This window comes from Oncorhynchus tshawytscha, linkage group LG17 (assembly GCF_018296145.1).
Source record: "Oncorhynchus tshawytscha isolate Ot180627B linkage group LG17, Otsh_v2.0, whole genome shotgun sequence".
Lineage (NCBI taxonomy): Eukaryota > Metazoa > Chordata > Actinopteri > Salmoniformes > Salmonidae > Oncorhynchus > Oncorhynchus tshawytscha.
The window spans coordinates 1,961,512-1,985,519 of NC_056445.1; the positions used below are offsets into that span (position 1 = coordinate 1,961,512).

At 41.8% G+C, this 24,008-nt stretch overlaps 2 protein-coding genes across 3 annotated transcripts in view; one reads left to right on the forward strand and one right to left on the reverse strand.

Moving 5' to 3' along the window:
• Positions 1–24,008, forward strand: part of LOC121838636 (NLR family CARD domain-containing protein 3-like) — a 733,752-nt gene that overhangs the window by 196,825 nt on the left and 512,919 nt on the right. The window lies entirely within an intron of this gene.
• Positions 1–24,008, reverse strand: part of alg8 (ALG8 alpha-1,3-glucosyltransferase) — a 34,359-nt gene that overhangs the window by 5,827 nt on the left and 4,524 nt on the right. For both annotated transcript variants that reach the window (XM_024376729.2, XM_042300019.1), the window contains 9 exons: positions 16,893–17,002; positions 16,396–16,463; positions 13,709–13,835; positions 13,335–13,438; positions 8,312–8,432; positions 7,254–7,393; positions 1,113–1,252; positions 741–838; positions 533–605 (listed from right to left, as the gene is read on the reverse strand). In XM_024376729.2, the coding sequence (XP_024232497.1) occupies positions 533–605; positions 741–838; positions 1,113–1,252; positions 7,254–7,393; positions 8,312–8,432; positions 13,335–13,438; positions 13,709–13,835; positions 16,396–16,463; positions 16,893–17,002 (981 nt within the window). The remainder of the gene's footprint in view (positions 1–532; positions 606–740; positions 839–1,112; positions 1,253–7,253; positions 7,394–8,311; positions 8,433–13,334; positions 13,439–13,708; positions 13,836–16,395; positions 16,464–16,892; positions 17,003–24,008) is intronic.

Below are 24,008 nucleotides of genomic sequence, written 5' to 3' on the forward strand. Positions count from 1 at the left end.
CCATTGATCATCCTTGAGATGTTTCTACAACTTGGAGTCCACCTGTGGTAAATTCAATTGATTGGACATGATTTGGAAAGGCACACACCTGTCTATATAAGGTCCCACAGTTGACAGTGCAGAGCAAAAACCAAGCCATGAGGTCAAAGGAATTGTCCGTAGAGCTTCGAGACAGGATTGTGTTGAGGCACAGATCTGGGAAAGGGTACCAAAACATTTCTACAGCATTGAAGGTCCCAAGAACACTGTGGCTTCCATCATTCTTAAATGGAAGAAGTTTGGAACCACCAAGACTCCTCCTAGAGCTGCCCGCCCGGCCAAACTGAGCAATCGGGGGAGAAGGGCCTTGGTCAGGGAGGTGACCAAGAATCCGATGGTCAATCTGACAATTTAATTTAATTTGATCAATTTTAGAATAAGGCTTTTAACGTAACAAAATGTGGGGAAAAAAAATCAGGGTCTGAATCCTTTCCAAATGCACTGTATGTATCAATACCACCAAAAATCTACTCTAACACGGAAGTTCACACACCTGAACAGTTTCTTTAAGGAGGTGAAGCTGTAGAGCGTGAACAGCAGCATCAGCAGGACTTTAATGGGCAGCTCTGTGACAACAAAGATTGAGAAAAAACATTAAGATCCTAATCATACAATATGAAATTTCTAATTGCAAATAACAAAATGCCTTCTCAGAGGGAGCCCAAATGGCTCCAGTGGTGGCTAGTTGCAGAGGCTCTTACCTGCTGCAGTGAAGAGAAGTGGAAACAGAGAGTAATGCCCCGTGGTGGTCAGCATCAGGAAGATCCCAGCATCCTCTCTGCTCTCAACTGCTAGTATGCTGCCAAACAACAACACAAAACCCATTACAACAGGAAGAGGAGCTGTACAATAAAGACGTAACCAACTATGCCCACAGGGTTGTATTCATTAGGCACCAAACGGAAGAACATTTACTGAAACAGGGAGGGACGACCAGAGATGTCCAATAAGAAAGCCCATTATAATTTTCAGTTGCAAAACGTTTTGCTACAGTGTGCCCCAATGAATTAGACCCAGTTGCTATCAACGGGTCAATGATAGCAGAATCTGATATCAGCATGTCAGCAGTTCACCTGAAGGGCAGTATGGCCATGAGGATGGCCTTCTCGTGGACATGCCAGCCGAACATGAAGGAGCCCAGGGCACAGACCACCAGGCAGCGCAGGAACCCCCGGGCACCACGCGGACGACACCAGATACTCAACACTGCAGGCTGAGGGGGTGGGGGGCAGGAAGAGAGGGGAGTATATTAACTTTTTACCTTTTACTTTAGGCTGGTTCACATTATTCTAAATATATATAGTAACAGTCAAAGGTTTGGACACACTCATTCAATGGTTTTTCTTTATTTTTTAAAACTATTTTCTACATTGTAGAATAATAGTGAAGACATCAAAACTATGAAATAACACATATGGAACCATGTAGTGTCCAAAAAGTGTTAAACAAATCAAAATATATTTTATACTCTTGAAAGTAGACACCCTTTGCCTGGATGACAGCGTTGCACACTCTTGGCATTCTCTCAACCAGCTTCATGAGGTAGTCACCTGGAATGCATTTCAATTAACAAGTGTGCCTTGTTAAAAGTTAATTTGTGGAATATCTTTCCTTCGTAATGCGTTTGAGCCAAATCTGTTGTGTTGTGACAAGGTAGGGTTGGTATACAGAAGATAGCCCAACTTTGTAAAAGACCAAGTCCATATTATGGCAAGAACAGCTCAAATAAGCAAAGAGAAACGACAGTCCATCATTACTTTAAGACATGAAGGTCAGTCAAGCAGGAACATTTTAAGAACATTGAAAGTTTCTTCAAGTGCAGTTGCAAAAAACCATCAAGCGCTATGATCAAACTGGCTCTCATGAGGACCGCCACAGGAAAGGAAGACCCAGAGTTACCTCTGCTGCAGAGGATAAGTTCAATAGAGTTAACTGCACCTCAGATTGCAGCCCAAATAAATGCTTCACAGAGTTCAAGTAACAGACACATGTCAACATCAACTGTTCAGAGAAGACTGCAGGAATCAGGCCTTCATGCTCAAATTGCTGCAAAGAAACCAGTACTAAAGGACACCAATAAGAAGAAGAGACTTGCTTGGGCCAAGAAACACGAGCAATCATCTGAGGAGCCTAAATTTGAGATGTTTGGTTCCAACTGCCATGTCTTTGTGAGATGCAGAGTAGGTGAATGGATGATCTCCACATTCGTGGTTCCCACCGTGAAGCATGGAGGAGGAGGTGTGACGGTGCTTTACTGGTGATACTGTCTGTGATTTATTTAGAATTCAAGGCACACTTAACGAGCATGGCTACCACAGTATTCTGCAGCGATACATCATCCCATCTGGTTTGCGCTTAGTGGGACTATCATTTGTTTTTCAACAGGAAAACTACCCAACACACCTCCAGGCTGTGTAAGGGCTATTTGACCAAGAAGAGTGATGGAGTGCTGCATCAGATGACCTGGCATTCACAATCACCCGACCTCAACCCAATTGATATGGTTTGGGATGAGTTGGAACACAGAGTGAAGGAAAAGCAGCCAACAAGTACTCAGCATGTGGGAACTTCTTCAAGACAGTTGGAAAAGCATTCCAGGTGAAGCTGGTTGAGAGAATGCCAAGAGTGTGCAAAGCTGTCTTCAAGGCAAAAGGTGGCTACTTTGAAGATTCTAAAATCAAAAATATATTTAGATTATTTTAACACTTTTTTGGTTACTGTGTGTTACTTCTTAGTTTTGATATCTTCACTATTCATTTAGAAAATAGTAAAAATAAAGAAAAACCATTGAATGTGTAGGTGTCAAAACATTTGACTGGTACTGTAGCTATTATCTGTTCAAAAACAACTGCATTATTACATGGACATACAGTAGATTAAGTTTGTTTGGTTGGGCTGGGGTTGGTGTCACGTCTGCTCCCGCTCTCCCCCCTAGTGCTTGAGGGCACCAGGCTGCCCTGCATCACTCACTCCTATTACGCACACCTGCCTTCCCTCATCACGCGCATCAGTGATATTGGACTCACCCATCTGTTTATTTCCTCCCCTATATTTGTCAGTTCCCTTGCTCTGTTCTCCGCTGCTGCATTAATTGTTTTTTGGTTTGTGTTACCTGTTTGCTAATGCTGTTCCTGTCTCGTTCCATGTCCGTTATATACAGTTGAATTCGGGAGTTTACATAGACTTAGGTTGGATTCATTAAAATTCGTTTTTCAACCACTACACAAATTTCTTGTTAACAAACGATAGTTTTGGCAAGTCGGTTAGGACATCTACTTTGTGCATGACAAGTAATTTTTCAAACAAATGTTTACCGACAGATTATTTCACTGTATCACAATTCCAGTGGGTCAGAAGTTTACGTACACTAAGTTGACTGTGCCTCTAAACAGCTTGGAAAATTATGTAATGTCTTTAGAAGCTTATGATAGGCTAATTGACGTCAATTGGCGGTGTACCTGTGGATGTATTTCAAGGCCTACCTTCAAACTGAGTGCCTCTTTGCTTGACATCATGGGAAAATCAAAAGAAATCAACCAAGACCTCAGAAAAAACATTGTAGACCTCCACAAGTCTGGTTCATCCTTGGGAGCAATTTCCAAATTCCTGAAGGTACCACACTCCTCTGCAAAAACAATAGTACGCAAGTATAAACGCCATGGGACCACGCAGCCATCATACCGCTCAGGAAGGAGACACGTTCTGTCTCCTAGAGATGAACGTACTTTGGTGCGAAAAGTGCAAATCAATCCCAGGAAAGCAGCAAAGGACCTTGTGAAGATGCTGGAGGAAACAGGTACAAAAGTATCTATATCCACAGTCAAATGAGTCCTATATCGACATAACCTGAAAGGACGCTCAGTAAGGAAGAAGCCACTGCTCCAAAACAACCATAAAAAAAGCCAGACTACAGTTAATGATCGGCTATGAAAAGCCAACTGACATTTACTCCTGAGGTGCAGACTTGTTGCACCCTCGACAACTACTGAAAGAAACCGATTTGAAGACAACAAGTAATGACATCACTGTGCACCAATGATATGACCACTGTTTTGTTGATTGACTGTATTTTAACCCAATGACCACTGATCGTCTTGAAATCTAGCTGGGTAGATAGCCAATGAGCTGAGGTAAATGGTAATATGCAATGGTTATGTGTTGGAAGACCAACCCATGTAGTAAGCTCCAGCATATTACACGCAGCATTGTTTGGTAAACGCACAGATTCAGCTGTTTATTATATCAATCAGTATGGCGACTAAGTCAGGGAAAGCTAAATCGAAGTCTAGATATACAGGTGTACACACAATTTTAGAAGAAATTGATCGGAAAAGTGAGACAGAGATTGTTGTAGGACGACTCATTTAGCGATTCCCAAGTGGAGGAATATTTTTTGAACAGAGAGGACATGTTTTGGACTGGTAAATTCTTCTCATGCTAATGCCCTTGTTTGAAATTAATAATATAAAATATGTGATTTTTTAATTTTTTTTAGAAGCGATATATAAAAATGTAATGTAATGAAATGTGAGATGTGTGTGTCTGCCGCCCCACCCCAACCCACATGAAATAGCCTATTTGAGGCTGTTGAGGGGAGGGCAGGCCCACAACAATGGCCAAAGTGAAATGGAGATAGTAGTTACAGCTAGTCTGTGGTAATATAATAAAGACAGTAGATCTAGCTGGTCTGTCATAATATAATAGAGACAGTAGATCTAGCTGAAATGTCATAATATAAAAGAGACAGTAGATCTAGCAGGTCTATAATAATATATTCAACCTTATGTTCCCTGTACTCATATATATATATATATATATATATCTGTTTATTATACCTGTTGATACTCACTTTATAGCAGAAAGAGACTGCTATGGCACCTGGCATCAGCAGCACAATATTGTGTAGAGCTTTGGCAGAGTGGGTGGGGTTATATCCTTCCTGTTTGGCCCTGTCCGGGGGTCTCATCGGATGGGGCCACAGTGTCTCCTGACCCCTCCTGTCTCAGCCTCCAGTATTTATGCTGCAGTAGTTTATGTGTCGGGGGGCTAGGGTCAGTTTGTTATATCTGGAGTACTTCTTCTGTCTTATCCGGTGTCCTGTGTGAATTTAAGTATGCTCTCTCTAATTCACTCTTTCTCTCGGAGGAGGACCTGAGCCCTAGGACCATGCGTCAGGACTACCTGTCATGATGACTCCTTGCTGTCCCCAGTCCACCTGGCCTTGCTGCTGTTCCAGTTTCAACTGTTCTGCCTGCGGCTATGGAACCCTAAACTGTTCATATTTACTCGAGTTGCTGTTCTGTTGCATCCTCTACAACTACTGTGATTAGTATTATTTGACACTGTTGGTCATCTATGAACGTTTTAAAATCTCGGCCACGTTCTGTTGTAATCTCCAACCGGCACAGCCAGAAGAGGACTGGCCACCCCTCAGTCTGGTTCCTCTCTAGGTTTCTTCCTAGGTTTTGGCCTTTCTAGAGAGTTTTTCCTAGCCACCATGCTTCCACACCTACATTGCTTGCTGTTTGGGGTTTTAGGCTGGGTTTCTGTACAGCACTTTGAGATATTAGCTGATGTACAAAGGGCTATATAATATTTTTTTGATTTGATAGAGGATTTAGGGTATTCCAAATATTGAAAGTGTGTAAATAGTTACCCATGTTATTTTGTAAATGTATATATTTTTTTCTTCATATTTTGGGGGGTTGTGTTAGAATACCATTTTGGCATTTTGAATATAGTTATTTGTTTCAAAATGTATACCTTCACCAATTTGGCCACTTGGGTACATTTGGGCTACTTGTGTGGGACACCTGGGTGACTTCATGATAAATGTCATGTAGCACACTTATTTTGGAAGTTATCATTCTGAAACTTTGCACAAGTACTGTTGCCCTCTTATGTTTTTCACTGAAATTGTCCACATCATCCTATCTGAATGTTTGTTTTATCTTGTTCATTTTAAAGATGATACAACAATAAAAAGAAAAAACGTATGTTTTTTTTTCATTGTTTTATCTAAACCAGATCTATTGTTTTATATTCTCCTACATTCAATTCACATTTACACAAACTTCAGAGTGTTTTCTTTCAAATGGTACCAAGAATATGCATATCCTTGGTTCTGTGCCTGAGCTACAGTCAGTTAGATTTGGGTATGTCTTCAGGCGGAAATTGAAAAAAGTAGGGGGTAACTCTAAGAGGACCTCCAACTTCAACTGTATTAAATGTGTACCTGCTTAGTCTCTCCAATGTGTCAGTTGGAACCAAAATGATTTTCCAAAAGTTTCTTTCTGAACAGAACCATTATTATTTTTGTTCTGTTCCATTGTTCCGACTTGTAAAATGAAGTTCTGAACCGGTCCCAACCCCAAAAAAGCACAGGTTTATATGGTTCCTTTCTGTTCCTTTTTAAACCTTTGAAATCGTCATTAAATTACTTCACCAACCAGTGCAGATAGAGAAGCCTGCTATTGGGCTACCTAGGCTATAGTTGTTTACAGGCACGATGGTGTAGTGCACGAGATGCCACTGAAATTTTGCGGGTGGGGAGAGAGCGAGAGATGGTGGAGGGTGAGGCTTGGGTTGAAGCGTTGGGCACCTTGTTATGACATGCATTATTTGAATTAGGCCCACATAATTATACCTACGGAGGAGCGGCATCTATGGAGGAACTTTGAATGTCTTTGAACTTCCTAGAGTTTGCTTAACGTTGGACCAGAAACTAGCTAGCTAGCTAGCTAACAAGCTTGTGTGTTCAGCGCGGCACCCAAATTAAAAACACGTCTTACCTTTTAGTAGTTAATAAATCCAATGTGAAAAGTGATAACTATAGTATCCGTAACTAGAATTGAATACATTAATATATTCCTCTTTAAAAGTAAAAAAAATCTCTCCCTAATTTCTGAATCACGCTTGTAACATCAGCTTTTGGAGGGTGCATGTTGTCTACACATGCACACACACACACTGGCAAAGATTTTCAGCTGGCAGGCAGACACAGAAAATAGGTGCCTTGTTATGTTTTTTTTGTGGGACTGAAAAAAATGCCTGGAACGTAAAATAATGTTATTTAAACGGTTCCCATTCTTTTAAAATAATGGTTCTGTTCCTCGAAAAATGTCGACCAGTTTTTGATTCTGTTCCCTGAACTGGTTCCAACCCCTGGTCTTTAGTGGTGATTCTGAACAATTTTAGCCTGAGATGATGCTCACCATTATGGAGAGCAGAGTGCAGATGAGTGTGATGGAGGGAGAGACGGAGGGGAGGATGGAGTGCTGGAACTCCTGCACCAATCCACCAGTCATTGAGGCTTTGGGAAGCTTTGCCACATCCAACAGCTTCAGACGCACACCTGAGAAACACACCAGCCATTAAACCCGTTAAATCCCCTCAAATACCTTCAAACCGGTAATATTATTCCATGAGTTGGTGACTCTCCAGACCATAATAAATACAAATACTCTCCAGCCAATTAATAGCCTACTTTCTAGCAATCCAACATTTTCTCTGACAACCCCCTATTGAATTTGGCCTTTACTACTATATCCCATTGAAACACATTCATAAATGTAAAAAAAGAACATCCACATTTTTCCCCCTAAGAAACAAGTTATTGCAGTGTCTAGGAGATATAAGAAAGCTCAATAAAATATGTATATATTTTTTACAGTATTTTACCTCTTTTTTTTGGTTAAGCACAAAACTACTTCCATACTTCCATTCATTTTTTAAAACGGGTACTGGTTACTTTCAGAAGAGTCCCCTTTCCACAGTGGGGTCACATTAGTTTGTAGCCCAAACGGTTTGGATGCTACAAACAGAAGTTGGCACATCGACGGTACCAGATGAGTCCCCTGACACTTGTGGGGGTCGCAGAGCAAAACGGAGACCCCCATTGTGTTCGTGAGTCATAACACTACAGACGTTTTTGTGAGAAGACCAATTTTCGAGATGTCTCATGGTCTGACGAACACCGCTCTAGCTCTGCCACCTTTCACCGCAGATGCGGTGCGACGCGACATCTGAAGTTCGACATCGGCAGATGTGCTGGATTGAGATGCATCCAATGCAAAACATATCTCTATCTTAAACTGACTGATAAAATATATATTACTTAGATTGATGCACAGGTGTGTCAATCGACTCTAGGGGGTTAAATCATAATGCATAAGATTATATGGACAGGGAGGACCTGATCCTAGATCAGCACTCCTACTCTGAGGCACTTTGTGAATACGGGACCATACTGAAGTCATAGAGAGAGTCTTACCCAGCACAGACAGAGCTTTATCCACCATGTTGTAGAGGGCCCAGACGTTAGGGGCCCAGTAGGCGTGGCACAGGCCCCTCTTAAAGGGGAAGAGTCTGGAAAGGACCTGGGGGAGCTGGCCCTGAGAGAGAAATTACAGTCACTAAACTATCCCTTTATTAAGACACCAGCAGATACCCAATCACATTCACCAGTACATTAATTATTTGACCTGGCTCAGTGCATCACTAATACAAAATAACTGACAGAGCAGTTAGATAAAATATATGAACTTTTTGTTGTACTTTATGTCATCTTTATTTTATCAGAGTCATACTGAGACCAAGGTCTCTTTTACAGGAGCCCTGAATTACATCAATTACAGAAAACACACACATCAATATAAATACAAAATGGAAACAGAAAGAAAAACAAGGTCATAAAAAACAAACCCATTCATCAGTTATAAGGTACTCAATCAGCTTTCTGAATTCCCCTAGAGGCACCAAAAAATCACATTTAAGAACTAAAAGCTGATTTACCTAACTCAGAAGAGACCAAAGGAATTTCCAGAGTTAGCCATCCCGAAGACCGGGTGGGTAACTCGTATGTCTAAAGTTTAGTAATGATGTTAGGTACAGTGGGCCTTTTTGTAAACGGGCTTTCTAAATGAAAACAGCAATGTATCAACTTACATGAAATCAAAGAGGGCCAACCAACTTTCTGGTAGAGAATGCAGTGATGAGTACTAAAATTCCCGCCTGTAATAAACCGCAGGCGCTATGATAAGCTGCATCTAACGGCTTTAATGAAGTGGCAACTGCGTTCATGCAGATGATGTCGCCGTAGTCTAGCACCGATAGGAACGTCGACTGAATAACTACTTTCTACTATTTAGCGAGAGCCAGTACCTAGTTCTATAGAAGCCCAGTTTTCTTCTCAGCTTCTTTCCGAAGCCATCAATATGCTTTTTAAAAGACAGCTTTTTATCTATCCAGACACCCAGATATTTGTAAGCAGGGACACAATCAATATGTACACTATCCAAAGAATGTATTTTTTGCGCTCTAGAGAACAACATATACTTACTTTTACCTGCATTCAATACAAATTTCAGGTCAATAAAGTTTTTTTGTAATAAAATGAAGGCAGACTGTAGTTCAGATAGATCCTGGTCAACCGTGGGGGCAACAGCATACACAACAGTATCATTGCATACAAGTGCAGGTGACAACTTTTTACAGACAAGTCAATATTGTTAAAGTAAACAGTCAAAAATACAGGACCCAGAATCGACCGCTGTGGGACACCTTTCGTAATATCCAGGAAACCTGATTTAACACCATCAGTATATAGAACTCAATATGCATCTGTCAAGTAATTTTTAAACCAGTTACATGCAGCCTGGTCTAGGCCAATAGAGGAAAGCTTCTGAATTAGCAGTGAGTGATCAACAGATTCAAAAGAATTTGACAGGTCAATGAAGAGGGCAGCACAATGTTGACTTTTATCCATACAGTTAACCACATCATTTATAACTAGGGATGCAGCAGAGATCTGATCTAAAACCCGACTGATGTACATTTAGAATACATTTCAAAGACAAGAAATATCTTGGCTGAGAATGAATTAAGGATTCTAATATTTTAGCTAGGCAAGAAAGTTTAGAAATAGGGCAACAATTATTTAGGTCACAAGGGTCACCATCTTTGTGAAGGGGGCTTACATAGGCCGCCTTCCAAACCTTGGGGATAGTACCAGATATAATCAGCAAAATATGGGTTAATGATTCAGCAATCAGGGGGGCAGAGAGCTGCAGCAAAAATATAAGGGGTCGAATTAGCTTCCAGAAAACTACATTTTCAAAAAACAGACCAAAATAAATCAGTTTTAAACTATTTCAAGTTTTATATTGAAAGTCAGTGTTTTTTCTTTTTCTTCAATAGAGTGAGAAAGGGCGTGAAACTATGGTTTTTCGTCACACAACATATTTTAGTATGATTTCATCGAATGACAATAAAAGTGCAATGCTATTTGGCTAGCAGCCACACACTACATGACCAAAAGTATAAGGACACCTGCTCGTCGAACATCTCAAAAAAAGGGCTACTACGGTTTCCCTTCACCGGAACTAAGGGGCCTATTCCGAACGATGAAAAACAGCCCAAGACCATTATTCCTCCTCCACCAAAAACTTTACAGTTGGCACTATGCATTCGGGTAGGTAGTGTTCTCCTGGCATCAGCCAAAACCAGATTCGTCCGTTGAACTGCCAGATGGTGAAGCGTGATTCAACACTCCAAAGAATGCGTTTTCACTGCTCCAGAGGCCAATGGCGCGAGCTTTACACCACTCCAACCGACGCTCGTCATTGCACATGGGGTTATTTTAGGGCTGCTCGGCCATGGAAACTAATTTCATGAATCTCCAGATGAACATTTATTGTGCTGACGTTGCTTCCAGAGGAAGTTTGGAACTGTAGTGAGTGTTGTAACCGAGGACAGAGGATTGTTACACGCTACACACTTCAGCGGTCCCCTTCTGTGAGCTTGTGTGGCCTACCACTTCGCGGCTGAGCCGTCGTTGCTTCTACTTTCCACTTCACAATAACAAAACTTACAGTTGACTGGGGTAGCTCTAGCAGGGCAGACATTTTACGAACTGACTTGTTGGAAAGGTGGCATCCTATGACAATGCCACGTTGGAAGTCAATGAGCTCTTCAGTAAGGCCATTCTACTGCCAATAAAAGTAGAGACTCAGAGCTAGAAAATGGTATATCATACACTACAGTTAAGAAACAAAGGGAAAGTAATTATTTGAATGTTGATAAACTTGTAACCCCACTATTGAGAAAATGGCCCTTGAATGTTTTGGTACATCTATCGACATGTCTGTATACAGTTGTCGCAGTGAAATCATGAACGTCATCATGAACATAATTGGCATAACTGGTGTATTTTAACACCAATAAACCCACCCGTTTGAAAATGAATTTAGTAAATGTCAATCTAGTAAACCAGGCAAATAAAAGCAACTTCATAAAATAAAAAATTGTTTCTAGCTTGTTAGCTAGCTAGCTAGTGTTAAGTTTAAGGCTCCCGAGTGGTGCAGCGGTCTAAGGCACTGCATCTCAGTGCTTGAGGTGTCACTACAGACCCTGGTTCTATCCCGGGCTGTATCACAACCGGCTGAGATTGGGAGTCCCATAGGGCGGTGCACAATTGGCCTAGCGTTGTCCGGGTTAGGGGAGGGATTGGATGGGGTAGGCCGCCATTGTAAAATAACAATTTGTTCTTAACTGACTTGCCTAGTTAAATAAAAGGCTAAATAAAGTAAGCAGGCTAGCCAGTTCAAATAATGAACATATCATATAGCTGACAATGTCTTAAATTTAGCTAATTTATATTCATTATTACAGGAAAATAAACTCACAACAAGATAATTATTTACAAGTTAAATGGCAAGCTAATTACAGAAAAAAGCTTACGGTTGAGTGACTAAATAAACCTGGGCTTTCCACTGGAGAATTTTACAACTTGGACACTGTCTCATTGACCCAACTTTATATCCTTTATTATTATTTTTTTGCCCCAATTTTGATCGTTATTTTCCGCCAAACCACGCTTCTTAATACCCGTCCACTTAACCCGCAAGCCAGCCGCACCGATGTGTGTCGGAGGAAACACTTTTCTGACAACCGAGGTCAGCCTGTAGGCGCTTGGCCTGCCACAAGGAGTGGCTAGAGCGTGATGAGCCAAGTAAAGTCCCCCCGGCCAAACCCTCCCCTAACCTGGACGCCGCTGTGCCAATTGTGCGCCGCCCTATGGGACTCACAATCACGTCCGATTGTGACACAGCCTGGGAACAAACCTGGATCTATAGTGACGCCTCTAGCACTGCGAAGCAGTGTCTTAGACCGCTGCACCACTTGTGAGGCCCCTAACTTTATATCCTAATTTGACATCGGCGCAGGTCATGTTGTTCTTCACATTACCGTCTCTGGTAAACACACACATCAAACCAACTAGGTTCAATGTTAGCTAGCTAGCTAACATTAGGTTTAAACTAGCAAGGCAAATGGATCTGAGATACAAATAACATTACTACATAGACCATACACGTAATGTTAGCTAGCGAGTAAGTCAGCTAACGTTAGCTAGCTAGCTAACAGTATGCTTTAACTTGCAATGAAAACTTTCTGATCAAATTAGAAACTTATAAAATGTAGCAAGCTAGACTCTCTTACCTGTATACATAAATGAACGCTTCTCCCTCGCTGTCACGGATGCCATGGTTGCCCTTAGTTTGAGGATGTTATTCGGAGACAGGTGTTTTATACAAAATCCTTCTGTGTTCTCTTTTCGACTCCCTGTGCATTTGCAATGAGACGCCTGAATTTTCTCCATCTCCTTAGCTATCATACTCTGTTTCCATCGGGCATTCCACTGATTTCAAAACTCGGTCCTCCAGAAAGTGAAGTGCACTTTTGCAGTTTTTCATAATATCTTACAAAAAAGTTGAGTTAGAAAGGATTATCTACACATATTGAGCAGCTCATGCTATAGACAGAAGCGTGCTACATGGCAGACCAATCCAAAATCATCTCTTGGCATGTCCAGCCCATCCATTATCTCAGCCAATCATGGCTAGCGGGAAGGTTCCTGTCTTTTTCCGTGGGTAAACCAACTAGGCTCGTAAATTAACAATTGTATTCGTATTTACAGGTGGCATACAAGTTTGTTATTAAGGCACATGTAAATTCACATATTCCAAAAGGCATTTCTGCCCAAAAATGCATTTTAATGAAATGCCTCTCTTGTGAACTAATGACACGCAATATACGCCTAGTTTCCTGAAATGAGTCACATTTTAGATGTGCATTTACAAAATACAGCAAGTGTTTTATCTTTCCTTTTCTGGGTGAAAAATTCCAAATCCTGCATTAATGCAAACCTGACAGAGGTAAAAATAAACATAAATGGTATCTACATCGGCATGCTCTGCTAGAATTCTGCTGTTGTACTGACAGAGTACCTACTGTACCATAGCAATGAACGGACCAAAGGACAGGGCGCCGACAGAGATCACGATAGATCCCAGAGCTACCAGACGAACAGGACTGAAACTGCTCCATCTCACAGAGCCATCTGAAGGAAACACACAACAGAGAGGAACAGAGTGAATAAACTGTCTGGTTGGATATAAAATCTTTGATCAGTGAGTTTATTACAATCATATTATCTTATTATTCAGAATCAAATTAATTTGAGATGTCATCAACCTGTATTCACGCTTACTGTTACCCAGGTAACATCTCTGGTGTTTCTCCTGAAAATGTTCCTTTTCTGTTTTTCACCCAACAGCTAACTCTTGAGTTACCCTGTGTAACCTGCTAGCTCTGGTGTTATCTCTGTTACCTGTGTTGTCCTTGGTGAAGCAGTAACTCCGCAGCAGGAAGATCCCGTAGGCAGGAGCAATGTACAGGTAGATGTGTTTCAGGTTCAGGAGAACAGTGAAGAGCAACGCCCCCTCCAGGTGTCTGCCCTGCTCAACCAGAAATAATGTCATAAAATAGCTTCAAATGTCTGTATGAAAAGACAGTAATCCGCTTATAAAAAAAATCCAGACGGATTACCAAGACGGGTACTCAGAGCATGCACTAAACAGGTGGCAAGTGTCTTCACTGACATTTTCAACCTTTCCCTGACCCAGTCTGTAATACCTAGATTTTTCAAGCAGACCACCATAGTTCCTCTGCCCAAGAATGCCAAGGGAACCTCTCTAAATGACTATCGTCCCATAGCACTCACATCTGTAGCCATGAAATGCACTCCAAGCTCATCACTAAGTTAAGGACCCTGGGACTGAACAACTCCCTCTACAAATGGATCCTGTCTTCCGGACAGGTACCCCCAGGTGGTGAGGGTAGGCAACAACACATCCGCCATGCTGACCCTCAACACGGGGGCCCCTTTAGGGGTGCGTTCTAAGTCCCCTCCTGTACTCCCTGTTCACCCACGACTGCAACACCATCGTTAAGTTTACCGACGACACGACGGTGGAAGGCCTGATCACAGACGATGATGAGACAGAATATAGGTAGCAGGTCAGAGACCTCGCAGTGTGGTGTCAGGACAACAACCTCTCCCACAATGTAAGCAAGACAAAGAAGCTGATCAACCTCAACTAACCGGTGCCCCCGCACATTGACTCTGCACCGGAACCCCCCTGAAAATATTGTTATGTTGTTGTCTTAGGTCTCTCTTTATGTAGTGTTGTGGTGTTTCTCTTGTCGTGATGTGTGTTTTGTCCTATATTTTTATTTTTCATTTTTAATCCCAGCAGGAGACCTTTTGCCTTTTGGTAGGCTGTCATTGTAAATAAGAATTTGTTCTTAACTGACTTGTCTAGTTAAAAAAAAAGAGTTTATTTTTATTTTTTTAAAGAACAAGTCAAAACTGTAACTCGGCTACTCTATACTAATATTTTCTTGTCTTCTCGCACCAATTTCATGGTATCCAATTGGTAGTTACAGTCTTGTCCCATCGCTGCAAATCCCGTACGGACTCGGGAGAGGCGAAGGTCGAAAGCCATGCGTCCTCCGAAACACAACCCAGCCAAGGTGCACTGCTTCTTGACACAATGCTGCTTAAAAAAAAAAACGTACACCTGGCGACCGGCGTGCAATGCACCCGGCCTGCTACAGGAGTCGCTAGAGCGCGATGGGACAAGAACATCCCTGCCGGCCAAACTCTCCCCTAACCCGGAAGATGCTGGGCCAATTGTGTGCCGCCCCATGGGCCTCCCGGTCGCGGTCGGCTGCGAAAGAGCTTGGACTCCAACCAGGATCTCTAGTGACACAGCTAGCACTGCAATGTAGTGCCTTAGACCACTGCACCACTTATATTTTCTTCTTGGTAAGCAACTCCAGTGTAGATTTGGCTTTGTGTTTTAGGTTATTGTCCTGCTGAAAGGTGAATTCAGCAGGACAGTGTCCGGTGGAATATTTGTATTCTGTACAGGCTTCCTTCTTTTCACTCTGTAAATTAAGTTAGTATTGTGGAGTAACTACAATGTTGTTGATCCATCCTCAGTTTTCTCCTATTACAGACATTAAACTCTGTAAGTGTTTTAAAGTCACTATTGGCCTTTCACCACAGTGAAATCCCTGAGCGGTTTCCTTCCTCTCCGGCAACTGAGTTAGGAAGGCCGCATTTATCTTTGGAGTTAATGGATGTACTGATACACCAGCCAAAGTATAATTAATAACATCATCACACTCAAAGGGAAATTAAATGTCAGCTTTTTTTTTTTTTTACCCATCTACCAATAGATGCACTTCTTTGCGAGGCATTGGAAAACCTCCCTGGTCTTTGTGGTTGAATCTGTGTTTGAAATTCACTGTTTGATTGAGGGGCCTTACGGATAATTGTATGTGTGGGGTACAAAGATGAGGTAGTCAATAAAAAAATAATGTTAAACACTAATACACACAGACTTGTTAAGCAAATTGACTCCTTTGCCATAACAAAGGGGTTGAGTACTTATTGACTCAAGACATTTCAGCCTTTCATTTTTAATCAATATTTTTAAATTTCGAAAAACACAATTCCACTTTGACATAGGATATTGTGTGTAGACCAGTGACCAACAAATCTCAATTTAATCCATTTTTAATTCAGGCTGTAACACAAAAAATGTGGAAAAAGTCAAAGGGTGTGAATACTTTCTGAAGGCACTGTACATATTACTTCAACTACTTTGTACCCCTGCACATTGACTCGGTACCGGTCCTCCTATTTGGCCTCCTTATTGTTTGTTTTTTTGTGACATTTTTTCAGACTTTTTAACTCTGCATTGTTGGGACAGTAAGCATAAGTAAGCATTTCACGGTAAAGTCTACACCTCTTGTATTCGGTGCATGTGACAAATACAATATTATTTGATCAATACTACATTCAAATGAAGAACAAAATGGCATAACCATTCATGTTTCTTAAACTATTCTAAATAAAGGATCTTAACTTTGCACATGATTCAGCATGGTTGAGTTAAGCAGGAATCATTGGTGTTGTGGAGAAGGGTGGTTGGGTAGGTACAGTACCTGTAAATGTCTTGCCACTGATAGCAGTAGTATTCCAAACAGGAATCCATTGTACTGGAAATGAATGTCTGGATGGAAACACTAAGGACTTGAGAGACTTGCTGGTTAATAATTTTTCTAGCGTTAGTTTCTCTAGACTGCTTAGTTACAGCTCTATAGAGTTGAATTGCCATAATGAACTAGGTCATGTAAGCTCATTGACCTTGTCAACACAGTTGGGTCATGTTCATTAGGGCAGTTGGTGGTCTTACCTTTTGACCTGATAATGATCCTTGTGGATCAAAAAGTAAATTAAGGTGGTAATTGGGAGCATATTCAGTGTGCAGGCTTTTCTCTTCTTTTCATGTTCATAAGGGCACACCGTTTTAAAACACGAGTTTTATATGAATTTCTTATTGGACAGGTCTCTGTAATCCTTCCATGTTTCAGTGTGTTTTCTTTCATATTGGAGGCCTAAAGAACACAACCCAGGTCTCAGAGTAGTGAGTGAAGGATACGGTCAACGATGAGGAGGCCAAAGTTCCACAAAAGCAGAGCTGCCAGGATGAAAAATGGATGCCCCAGGAGGTCCTTGGAACCCTTTTCTTCTCTCACACTTCTACAGCATCTGGAGGAAGAGAGAAAAACAGTGGTTATAAATGGGGGACTGAAACACACTGTACACTATATACAAAACACAAAAAATAAACATTAACAAATAAAATCCGTAAAGAGACAGTGCAGTCAAAAACATGATTTTCCTGTGTGTTAAATATATTTCCACACTATTAGGTTGGAATAATACTATACAATTGTGAAAATGATGCCCTTTTAGTGTAAGAGCTGTTTGAAAAGGACCTGAAATTTCAGCTTGTTGGGTGGGGTTTTGCTATAAATTATCAGACCAATAACAAAGTGGGCCCTCCTCTCTGCCAATAATGTACAGTTATGAATATAACTACTGTTCCCTGAATGAGAGAACAAGGTATAACATACTATGGGGAGTCAACGACCAATCACATTCACCTGAAGAAAACTAAAACACACCCATTGGGCTAATAAATGCAGAGCCTGCCCTTGCAAGCCCCGCCTTCCTAGATATAACATCAGCACTCCCATTACTCCCACTCCCATTAGAGAGGCTGGACTGAGAGCTTGTAGGCCTGTTGTAAAGGCAGGTCCTCACCAGACATCACTGGCAACAACGTCGCCTATGGGCACAAACCCACAGTCGCTGGACCAGACAGGACTGGCAAAAAAGTGCTCTTCACTGACGAGTCGAGTCGCGTTTTTTTGGTCGGATTCATTTATCATCGAAGGAAAAAAAAATTCACTGAGGCCTGTACTCTGGAGCAGGATTGATTTGGAGGTGGAGGGTCCATCATGGTCTGGGGCGGTGTGTCACAGCATCATCGGACTGAGCTTGTTGTCATTGCAGGCAATCTAAACGCTGTGCGTTACAGGGAAGACATCCTCCTCCCTCATGTGGTACCCTTCCTGCAGACTCATCCTGACATGACCCTCCAGCAGTATGCCACCAACCATACTGCTCGTTCTGTGCGTGATTTCCTGCAAGACAGGAATGTCAGTGTTCTGCCATGGCCAGCGAAGAGCCTGGATCTCAATCTCATTGAGCACGTCTGGGACCTGTTGGATCGAAGAGTGAGGGCTAGGGCCATTCCACCCAGAAATGTCCGGGAACTTGCAGGTGCCTTGGCGGAAGAGTGGGGTAACATCTCACAGTAAGAACTGGCAAATCTGGTGCAGTCCATGAGGAGATGCACTGCAGAACTTAATGCAGCTGGTGGCCACATAAGATACTGACTGTTACTTTTGATTTTGACACCACCCCCCCCCCTCCTTTGTTCAGGGACACATTATTTCATTTCTGTTAGTCAAGTCTGAGGATGTCTCAGTTGTTGAATCTTGTTGTGTTCATACAAATATTTACACATGTTAAGTTTGCTGAAAATAAACGCAGTTGACAGTGATAGGACGTTTCTTTTTTTGCTGAGTTTAATGTGTATGTACGCTGCTGCCTCTCTGTGCAGTCCTTTGGCGAAATGGGTTTGTCCAAAACACATTCCCCCCGCTCCGGTAGGCTATTTATGACACTGGTCCACCGAAACCAGCCATGCTCTATTCGGAAGCGAACGACTAAGAGCACTCCAAGATGAGGTGGCTAGCTTTACTTCCCATACCGGCATGCAAACTAGACACGCCCCCTATAAAACAGTTCCACTTTCATGCAACTTGGCTGAAAGTGAGTTATTCCAGGTAAAAATAAATTGAAAGTGAGTCAAGCTCTACTGCAGCCATCACCATGTAAAACTTTAGGAGGAAAGCCAGTTGCTGCTCTGCATGCCCAGTGCGATAGCCGTGGCATAGATATAAAGCTGCCGGAGCTAGCTCATCCATCTCTTTCTCAGAACCAGTCAGGAACCAGTCAGAGATACAGTACCACATCCTTTCCAGAATGCAGTTCCCGAAAACCTTCAGGGATGCAGAGATTCCAAGTCTCTCGCATGACAGGCGGGGAACAAATCCGAACTGTCTACGGCAGCCCTGAGGCCGCCGTAACACCGTTCTTTTCAAAGAGATGCCCTTCTCCAGTAAACCTTCCTAAGAAGTCAGCATAAAACAGTCTGAACTCAGCCGGTGACACCGGTCACACGAGCTGGTCCGAGCCAAGACAGCCTGAGGGTGTTTCCAATCCCGGCAAACAGGACAGGACTTGTAAGTATCTTTACATTTTCATTGTGAAACCACATTCCCTATGGCATGGTCGGAGGTTCAAATCTGACTGGTTAGCCTTTTTGAACTAACTCTTACCACTGGTCATCTTAATCAAGCAGGGACACAGTGGCTACACAAGCAGAGCAGAAGAGGTAGGCTTTTGGCAAACACAAATCCTACCCAAGCAAAGAAGCATTAGCTACACAAGCCGAGAAGTAGTTAGCTTTTAGCAAACACAAACGATACCAACACCCAAAACACGCAACATTTAGGGGGACAAGTACTCTCTCTCCACTAACAGACTCCCAAGTCGGAGCAGAATCCAGTAGTCTTGAAAAATTGCGTGTCACGTGTATGGGGTCAATTTCACGCCATATGAATTGAATTCAAAATAAAATAAATTGTGATGTTGAATGTAACCATTATATTTTCGAGGACGGGTGGATGTTGAAATCAAAAACCAAACAATTGAAAGCAAAATGTATAGGATTGGAAACAAAAATAAGACATCAAAACCAAAACTTGTAAGCAAATAATTTTAAAGCGAGTGCAAAACTCTGACAAATGATTAAAACATATATTTGAAAACTAATGCAAAAATAATTTTAGGTTAAACTTTCCCAGCAACCAATCCTATTGAATACATTTTGCCTGCATACACTACCTTTTGGTTTTGCTTCTCGTATCTTTGCTATCAATGTCTGTTTCTTCGCTTTCACTGCCAGTCTTTTCGATTGCGAGATTTGGCATTATTTTCCCGTGAAGAGCAGGGTTTAGAGGGAGGCGTAGACAATAAGTCTCCATTGGTCAGCTAGTTTTGGAGTGACGGTTCGTCTTAACCCAATCAATGAACATGATAGACAGACTTTTTCCTATTGCCTACTTAAGTAGACGGTCTGACATCACCTCGTTTTAGGGTTTTGCTAACATACTTCAAAATTGTCAGTCACGGGTGTGATGTAAGGATATTAGAAGCATGTCTATCTAATACATTTAATGACAAACCATCTAACTACTTAGGTAAACATATGAATTACCTGTTGCACAACATTCGGCGCAGGTGTATGGCGAACCAGTTACCAACACCTGCACCGAACGTTGTGAAACAGGTAATTCATATGTTTACCTAAGTAGTTAGATGGTTTTTCATTAGATTTTTCTCTGCAACCTGATCCACCCACATATAATTGTTCCGAGAGTCGATCGGTGACCCGCCAAATAACATTAATTTATTAGGCTATTCCAGAATCAAATAGGCTATAGACTGCAAAAATAGCCTACATTTATTTAGTAGGCTATTGTCTACTCAAACATTTACCAGCCACACGTTTCAGCTTTATACAGTGCCTTGCGAAAGTATTCGGCCCCCTTGAACTTTGCGACCTTTTGCCACATTTCAGGCTTCAAACAAAGATATAAAACTGTATTTTTTTGTGAAGAATCAACAACAAATGGGACACAATCATGAAGTGGAACGACATTTATTGGATATTTCAAACTTTTTTAACAAATCAAAAACTGAAAAATTGGGCGTGCAAAATTATTCAGCCCCCTTAAGTACTTTGTAGCGCCACCTTTTGCTGAGATTACAGCTGTAAGTCGCTTGGGGTATGTCTCTATCAGTTTTGCACATCGAGAGACTGAAATCTTTTCCCATTCCTCCGTGCAAAACAGCTCGAGCTCAGTGGAGGTTGGATGGAGAGCATTTGTGAACAGCAGTTTTCAGTTCTTTCCACAGATTCTCGATTGGATTCAGGTCTGGACTTTGACTTGGCCATTCTAACACCTGGATATGTTTATTTTTGAACCATTCCATTGTAGATTTTGCTTTATGTTTTGGATCATTGTCTTGTTGGAAGACAAATCTCCGTCCCAGTCTCAGGTCTTTTGCAGACTCCATCAGGTTTTCTTCCAGAATGGTCCTGTATTTGGCTCCATCCATCTTCCCATCAATTTTAACCATCTTCCCTGTCCCTGCTGAAGAAAAGCATGCCCAAACCATGATGCTGCCACCACCATGTTTGACAGTGGGGATGGTGTGTTCAGGGTGATGAGCTGTGTTGCTTTTACGCCAAACATAACATTTTGCATTGTTGCCAAAAAGTTCAATTTTGGTTTCATCTGACCAGAGCACCTTCTTCCACATGTTTGGTGTGTCTCCCAGGTGGCTTGTGGCAAACTTTAAACGACACTTTTTATGGATATCTTTAAGAAATGGCTTTCTTCTTGCCACTCTTCCATAAAGGCCAGATTTGTGCAATATACGACTGATTGTTGTCCTATGGACAGAGTCTCCCACCTCAGCTGTAGATCTCTGCAGTTCATCCAGAGTGATCATGGGCCTCTTGGCTGCATCTCTGATCAGTCTTCTCCTTGTATGAGCTGAAAGTTTAGAGGGACGGCCAGGTCTTGGTAGATTTGCAGTGGTCTGATACTCCTTCCATTTCAATATTATCGCTTGCACAGTGCTCCTTGGGATGTTTAAAGCTTGGGAAATCTTTTTGTATCCAAATCCAGCTTTAAACTTCTTCACAACAGTATCTCGGACCTGCCTGGTGTGTTCCTTGTTCTTCATGATAGTCTCAGAGGTCCGTTAAAAGCGCAGAGAGCATCACAGTGCAGGTGCATTTATACGGAGACTTGATTACACACAGGTGGATTCTATTTATCATCATTAGTCATTTAGGTCAACATTGGATCATTCAGAGATCCTCACTGAACTTCTGGAGAGAGTTTGCTGCACTGAAAGTAAAGGGGCTGAATAATTTTTGCACGCCCAATTTTTCAGTTTTTGATTTGTTAAAAAAGTTTGAAATATCCAATAAATGTCGTTCCACTTCATGATTGTGTCCCACTTGTTGTTGATTCTTCACAAAAAAATACAGTTTTATATCTTTATCTTTGAAGCCTGAAATGTGGCAAAAGGCCGCAAAGTTCAATGGGGCCGAATACTTTCGCAAGGCACTGTATGGCCTGCGTATGGTTTAAATGAAGGAAAGCCTGAAGTAATGTAATAATTAACTCAATTATTGTAAACAAATATCTGCTTGCACTTTTGCAGGCTGTGTATTCATCTACCGGGTTGTTGTCCTCCTTGTCCACAATGACTCAAAAATCCTTCCAAACTAGGGATTTCACTCGCACAGCACTTGATTCCACGATGGTGTATCTCACCATCATAACCTTTTTTTATTTCTCCTTAAATTAGCCATTCACTTGAGCTGAGTGTGGAAAAATAAACTTGCCAACGTATTGCCGCGTGGTGTTAGAGAACATACAGTGGGCAAAAAAGTATTTAGTCAGCCACCAATTGTGCAAGTTATCCCACTTAAAAAGATGAGGCCTGTAATTTTCATCATAGGTACACTTCAACTGTGACAGACAAAATGAGAAAAAAAAATCCAGAAAAATCACATTGTAGGATATTAAATGTATTTATTTGCAAATTATGGTGGAAAATAAGTATTTGGTCAATAACAAAAGTTTATCTCAATACTTTGTTATATACCCTTTGTTGGCAATGACAGAGGTCAAACTTTTTTTGCAAGTCTTCACAAGGTTTTCACACTGTTGCTGGTATTTTGGCCCATTCCTCCATGCAGATCTCCTCTAGAGCAGTGATGTTTTGGGGCTGTTGCTGGGCAACACGGACTTTCAACTCCCTCCAAAGATTTTCTATGGGGTTGAGATCTGGAGACTGGCTGGGCCACTCCAGGACCTTGAAATGCTTCTTACGAAGCCACGCCTTCATTGCCCGGGCGTTGTATTTTTGGGATCATTTTCATGCTGAAAGACCCAGCCACGTTTCATCTTCAATGCCCTTGCTGATGGAAGGAGGTTTTCACTCAAAATCTCACGATACATGGCCGCATTCTTTCCTTTACACGGATCAGTCCTCCTGGTCCCTTTGCAGAAAAACAGCCCCAAAGAAGGATGTTTCCACCCCCATGCTTCACAGTGGGTATGGTGTTCCTTGGATGCAACTCAGCATTCTTTGTCCTCCAAACACAACGAGTTGTGTTTTTACCAAAAAGTTATATTTTGGTTTCATCTGACCATATGACATTCTCCCAATCTTCTTCTGGATCGTCCAAATGCTCTCTAGCAAACTTCAGACGGGCCTGGACATGTACTGGCTTAAGCAGGGGGACACGTCTGGCACTGCAGGATTTGAGTCCCTGGCGGCGTAGTGTGTTACTGATGGTAGGCTTTGTTACTTTGGTCCCAGCTCTCTGCAGGTCATTCACTAGGTCCCCCCGTGTGGTTCTGGGATTTTTGCTCACCGTTCTTGTGATCATTTTGACCCCATGGGGTGAGAACTTGCGTGGAGCCCCAGATCGAGGGAGATAATCAGTGGTCTTGTATGTCTTCCATTTCCTAATAATTGCTCCCACAGTTGATTTCTTCAAACCAAGCTGCTTACCTATTGCAGATTCAGTCTTCCCAGCCTGGTGCAGGTCTACAATTTTGTTTCTGGTGTCCTTTGACAGCTCTTTGGTCTTGGCCATAGTGGAGTTTGGAGTGTGACTGTTTGAGGTTGTGGACAGGTGTCTTTTATACTGATAACAAGTTCAAACAGGTGCCATTAATACAGGTAACGAGTGGAGGACAGAGGAGCCTCTTAAAGAAGATGTTACAGGTCTGTGAGAGCCAGAAATCTTGCTTGTTTGTAGGTGACCAAATGCTTATTTTCCACCATAATTTGCAAATAAATTCATTAAAGATCCTACAATGTGATTTTCTGGATTTTGTTTTCTCATTTTGTCTGTCATAGTTGATGTGTACCTACGATGAAAACTACAGGCCTCTCTCATCTTTTTAAGTGGGAGAACTTGCACAATTGGTGGCTGACTAAATACACTGCTCAAAAAAATTAAGGGAACACTTAAACAACACAA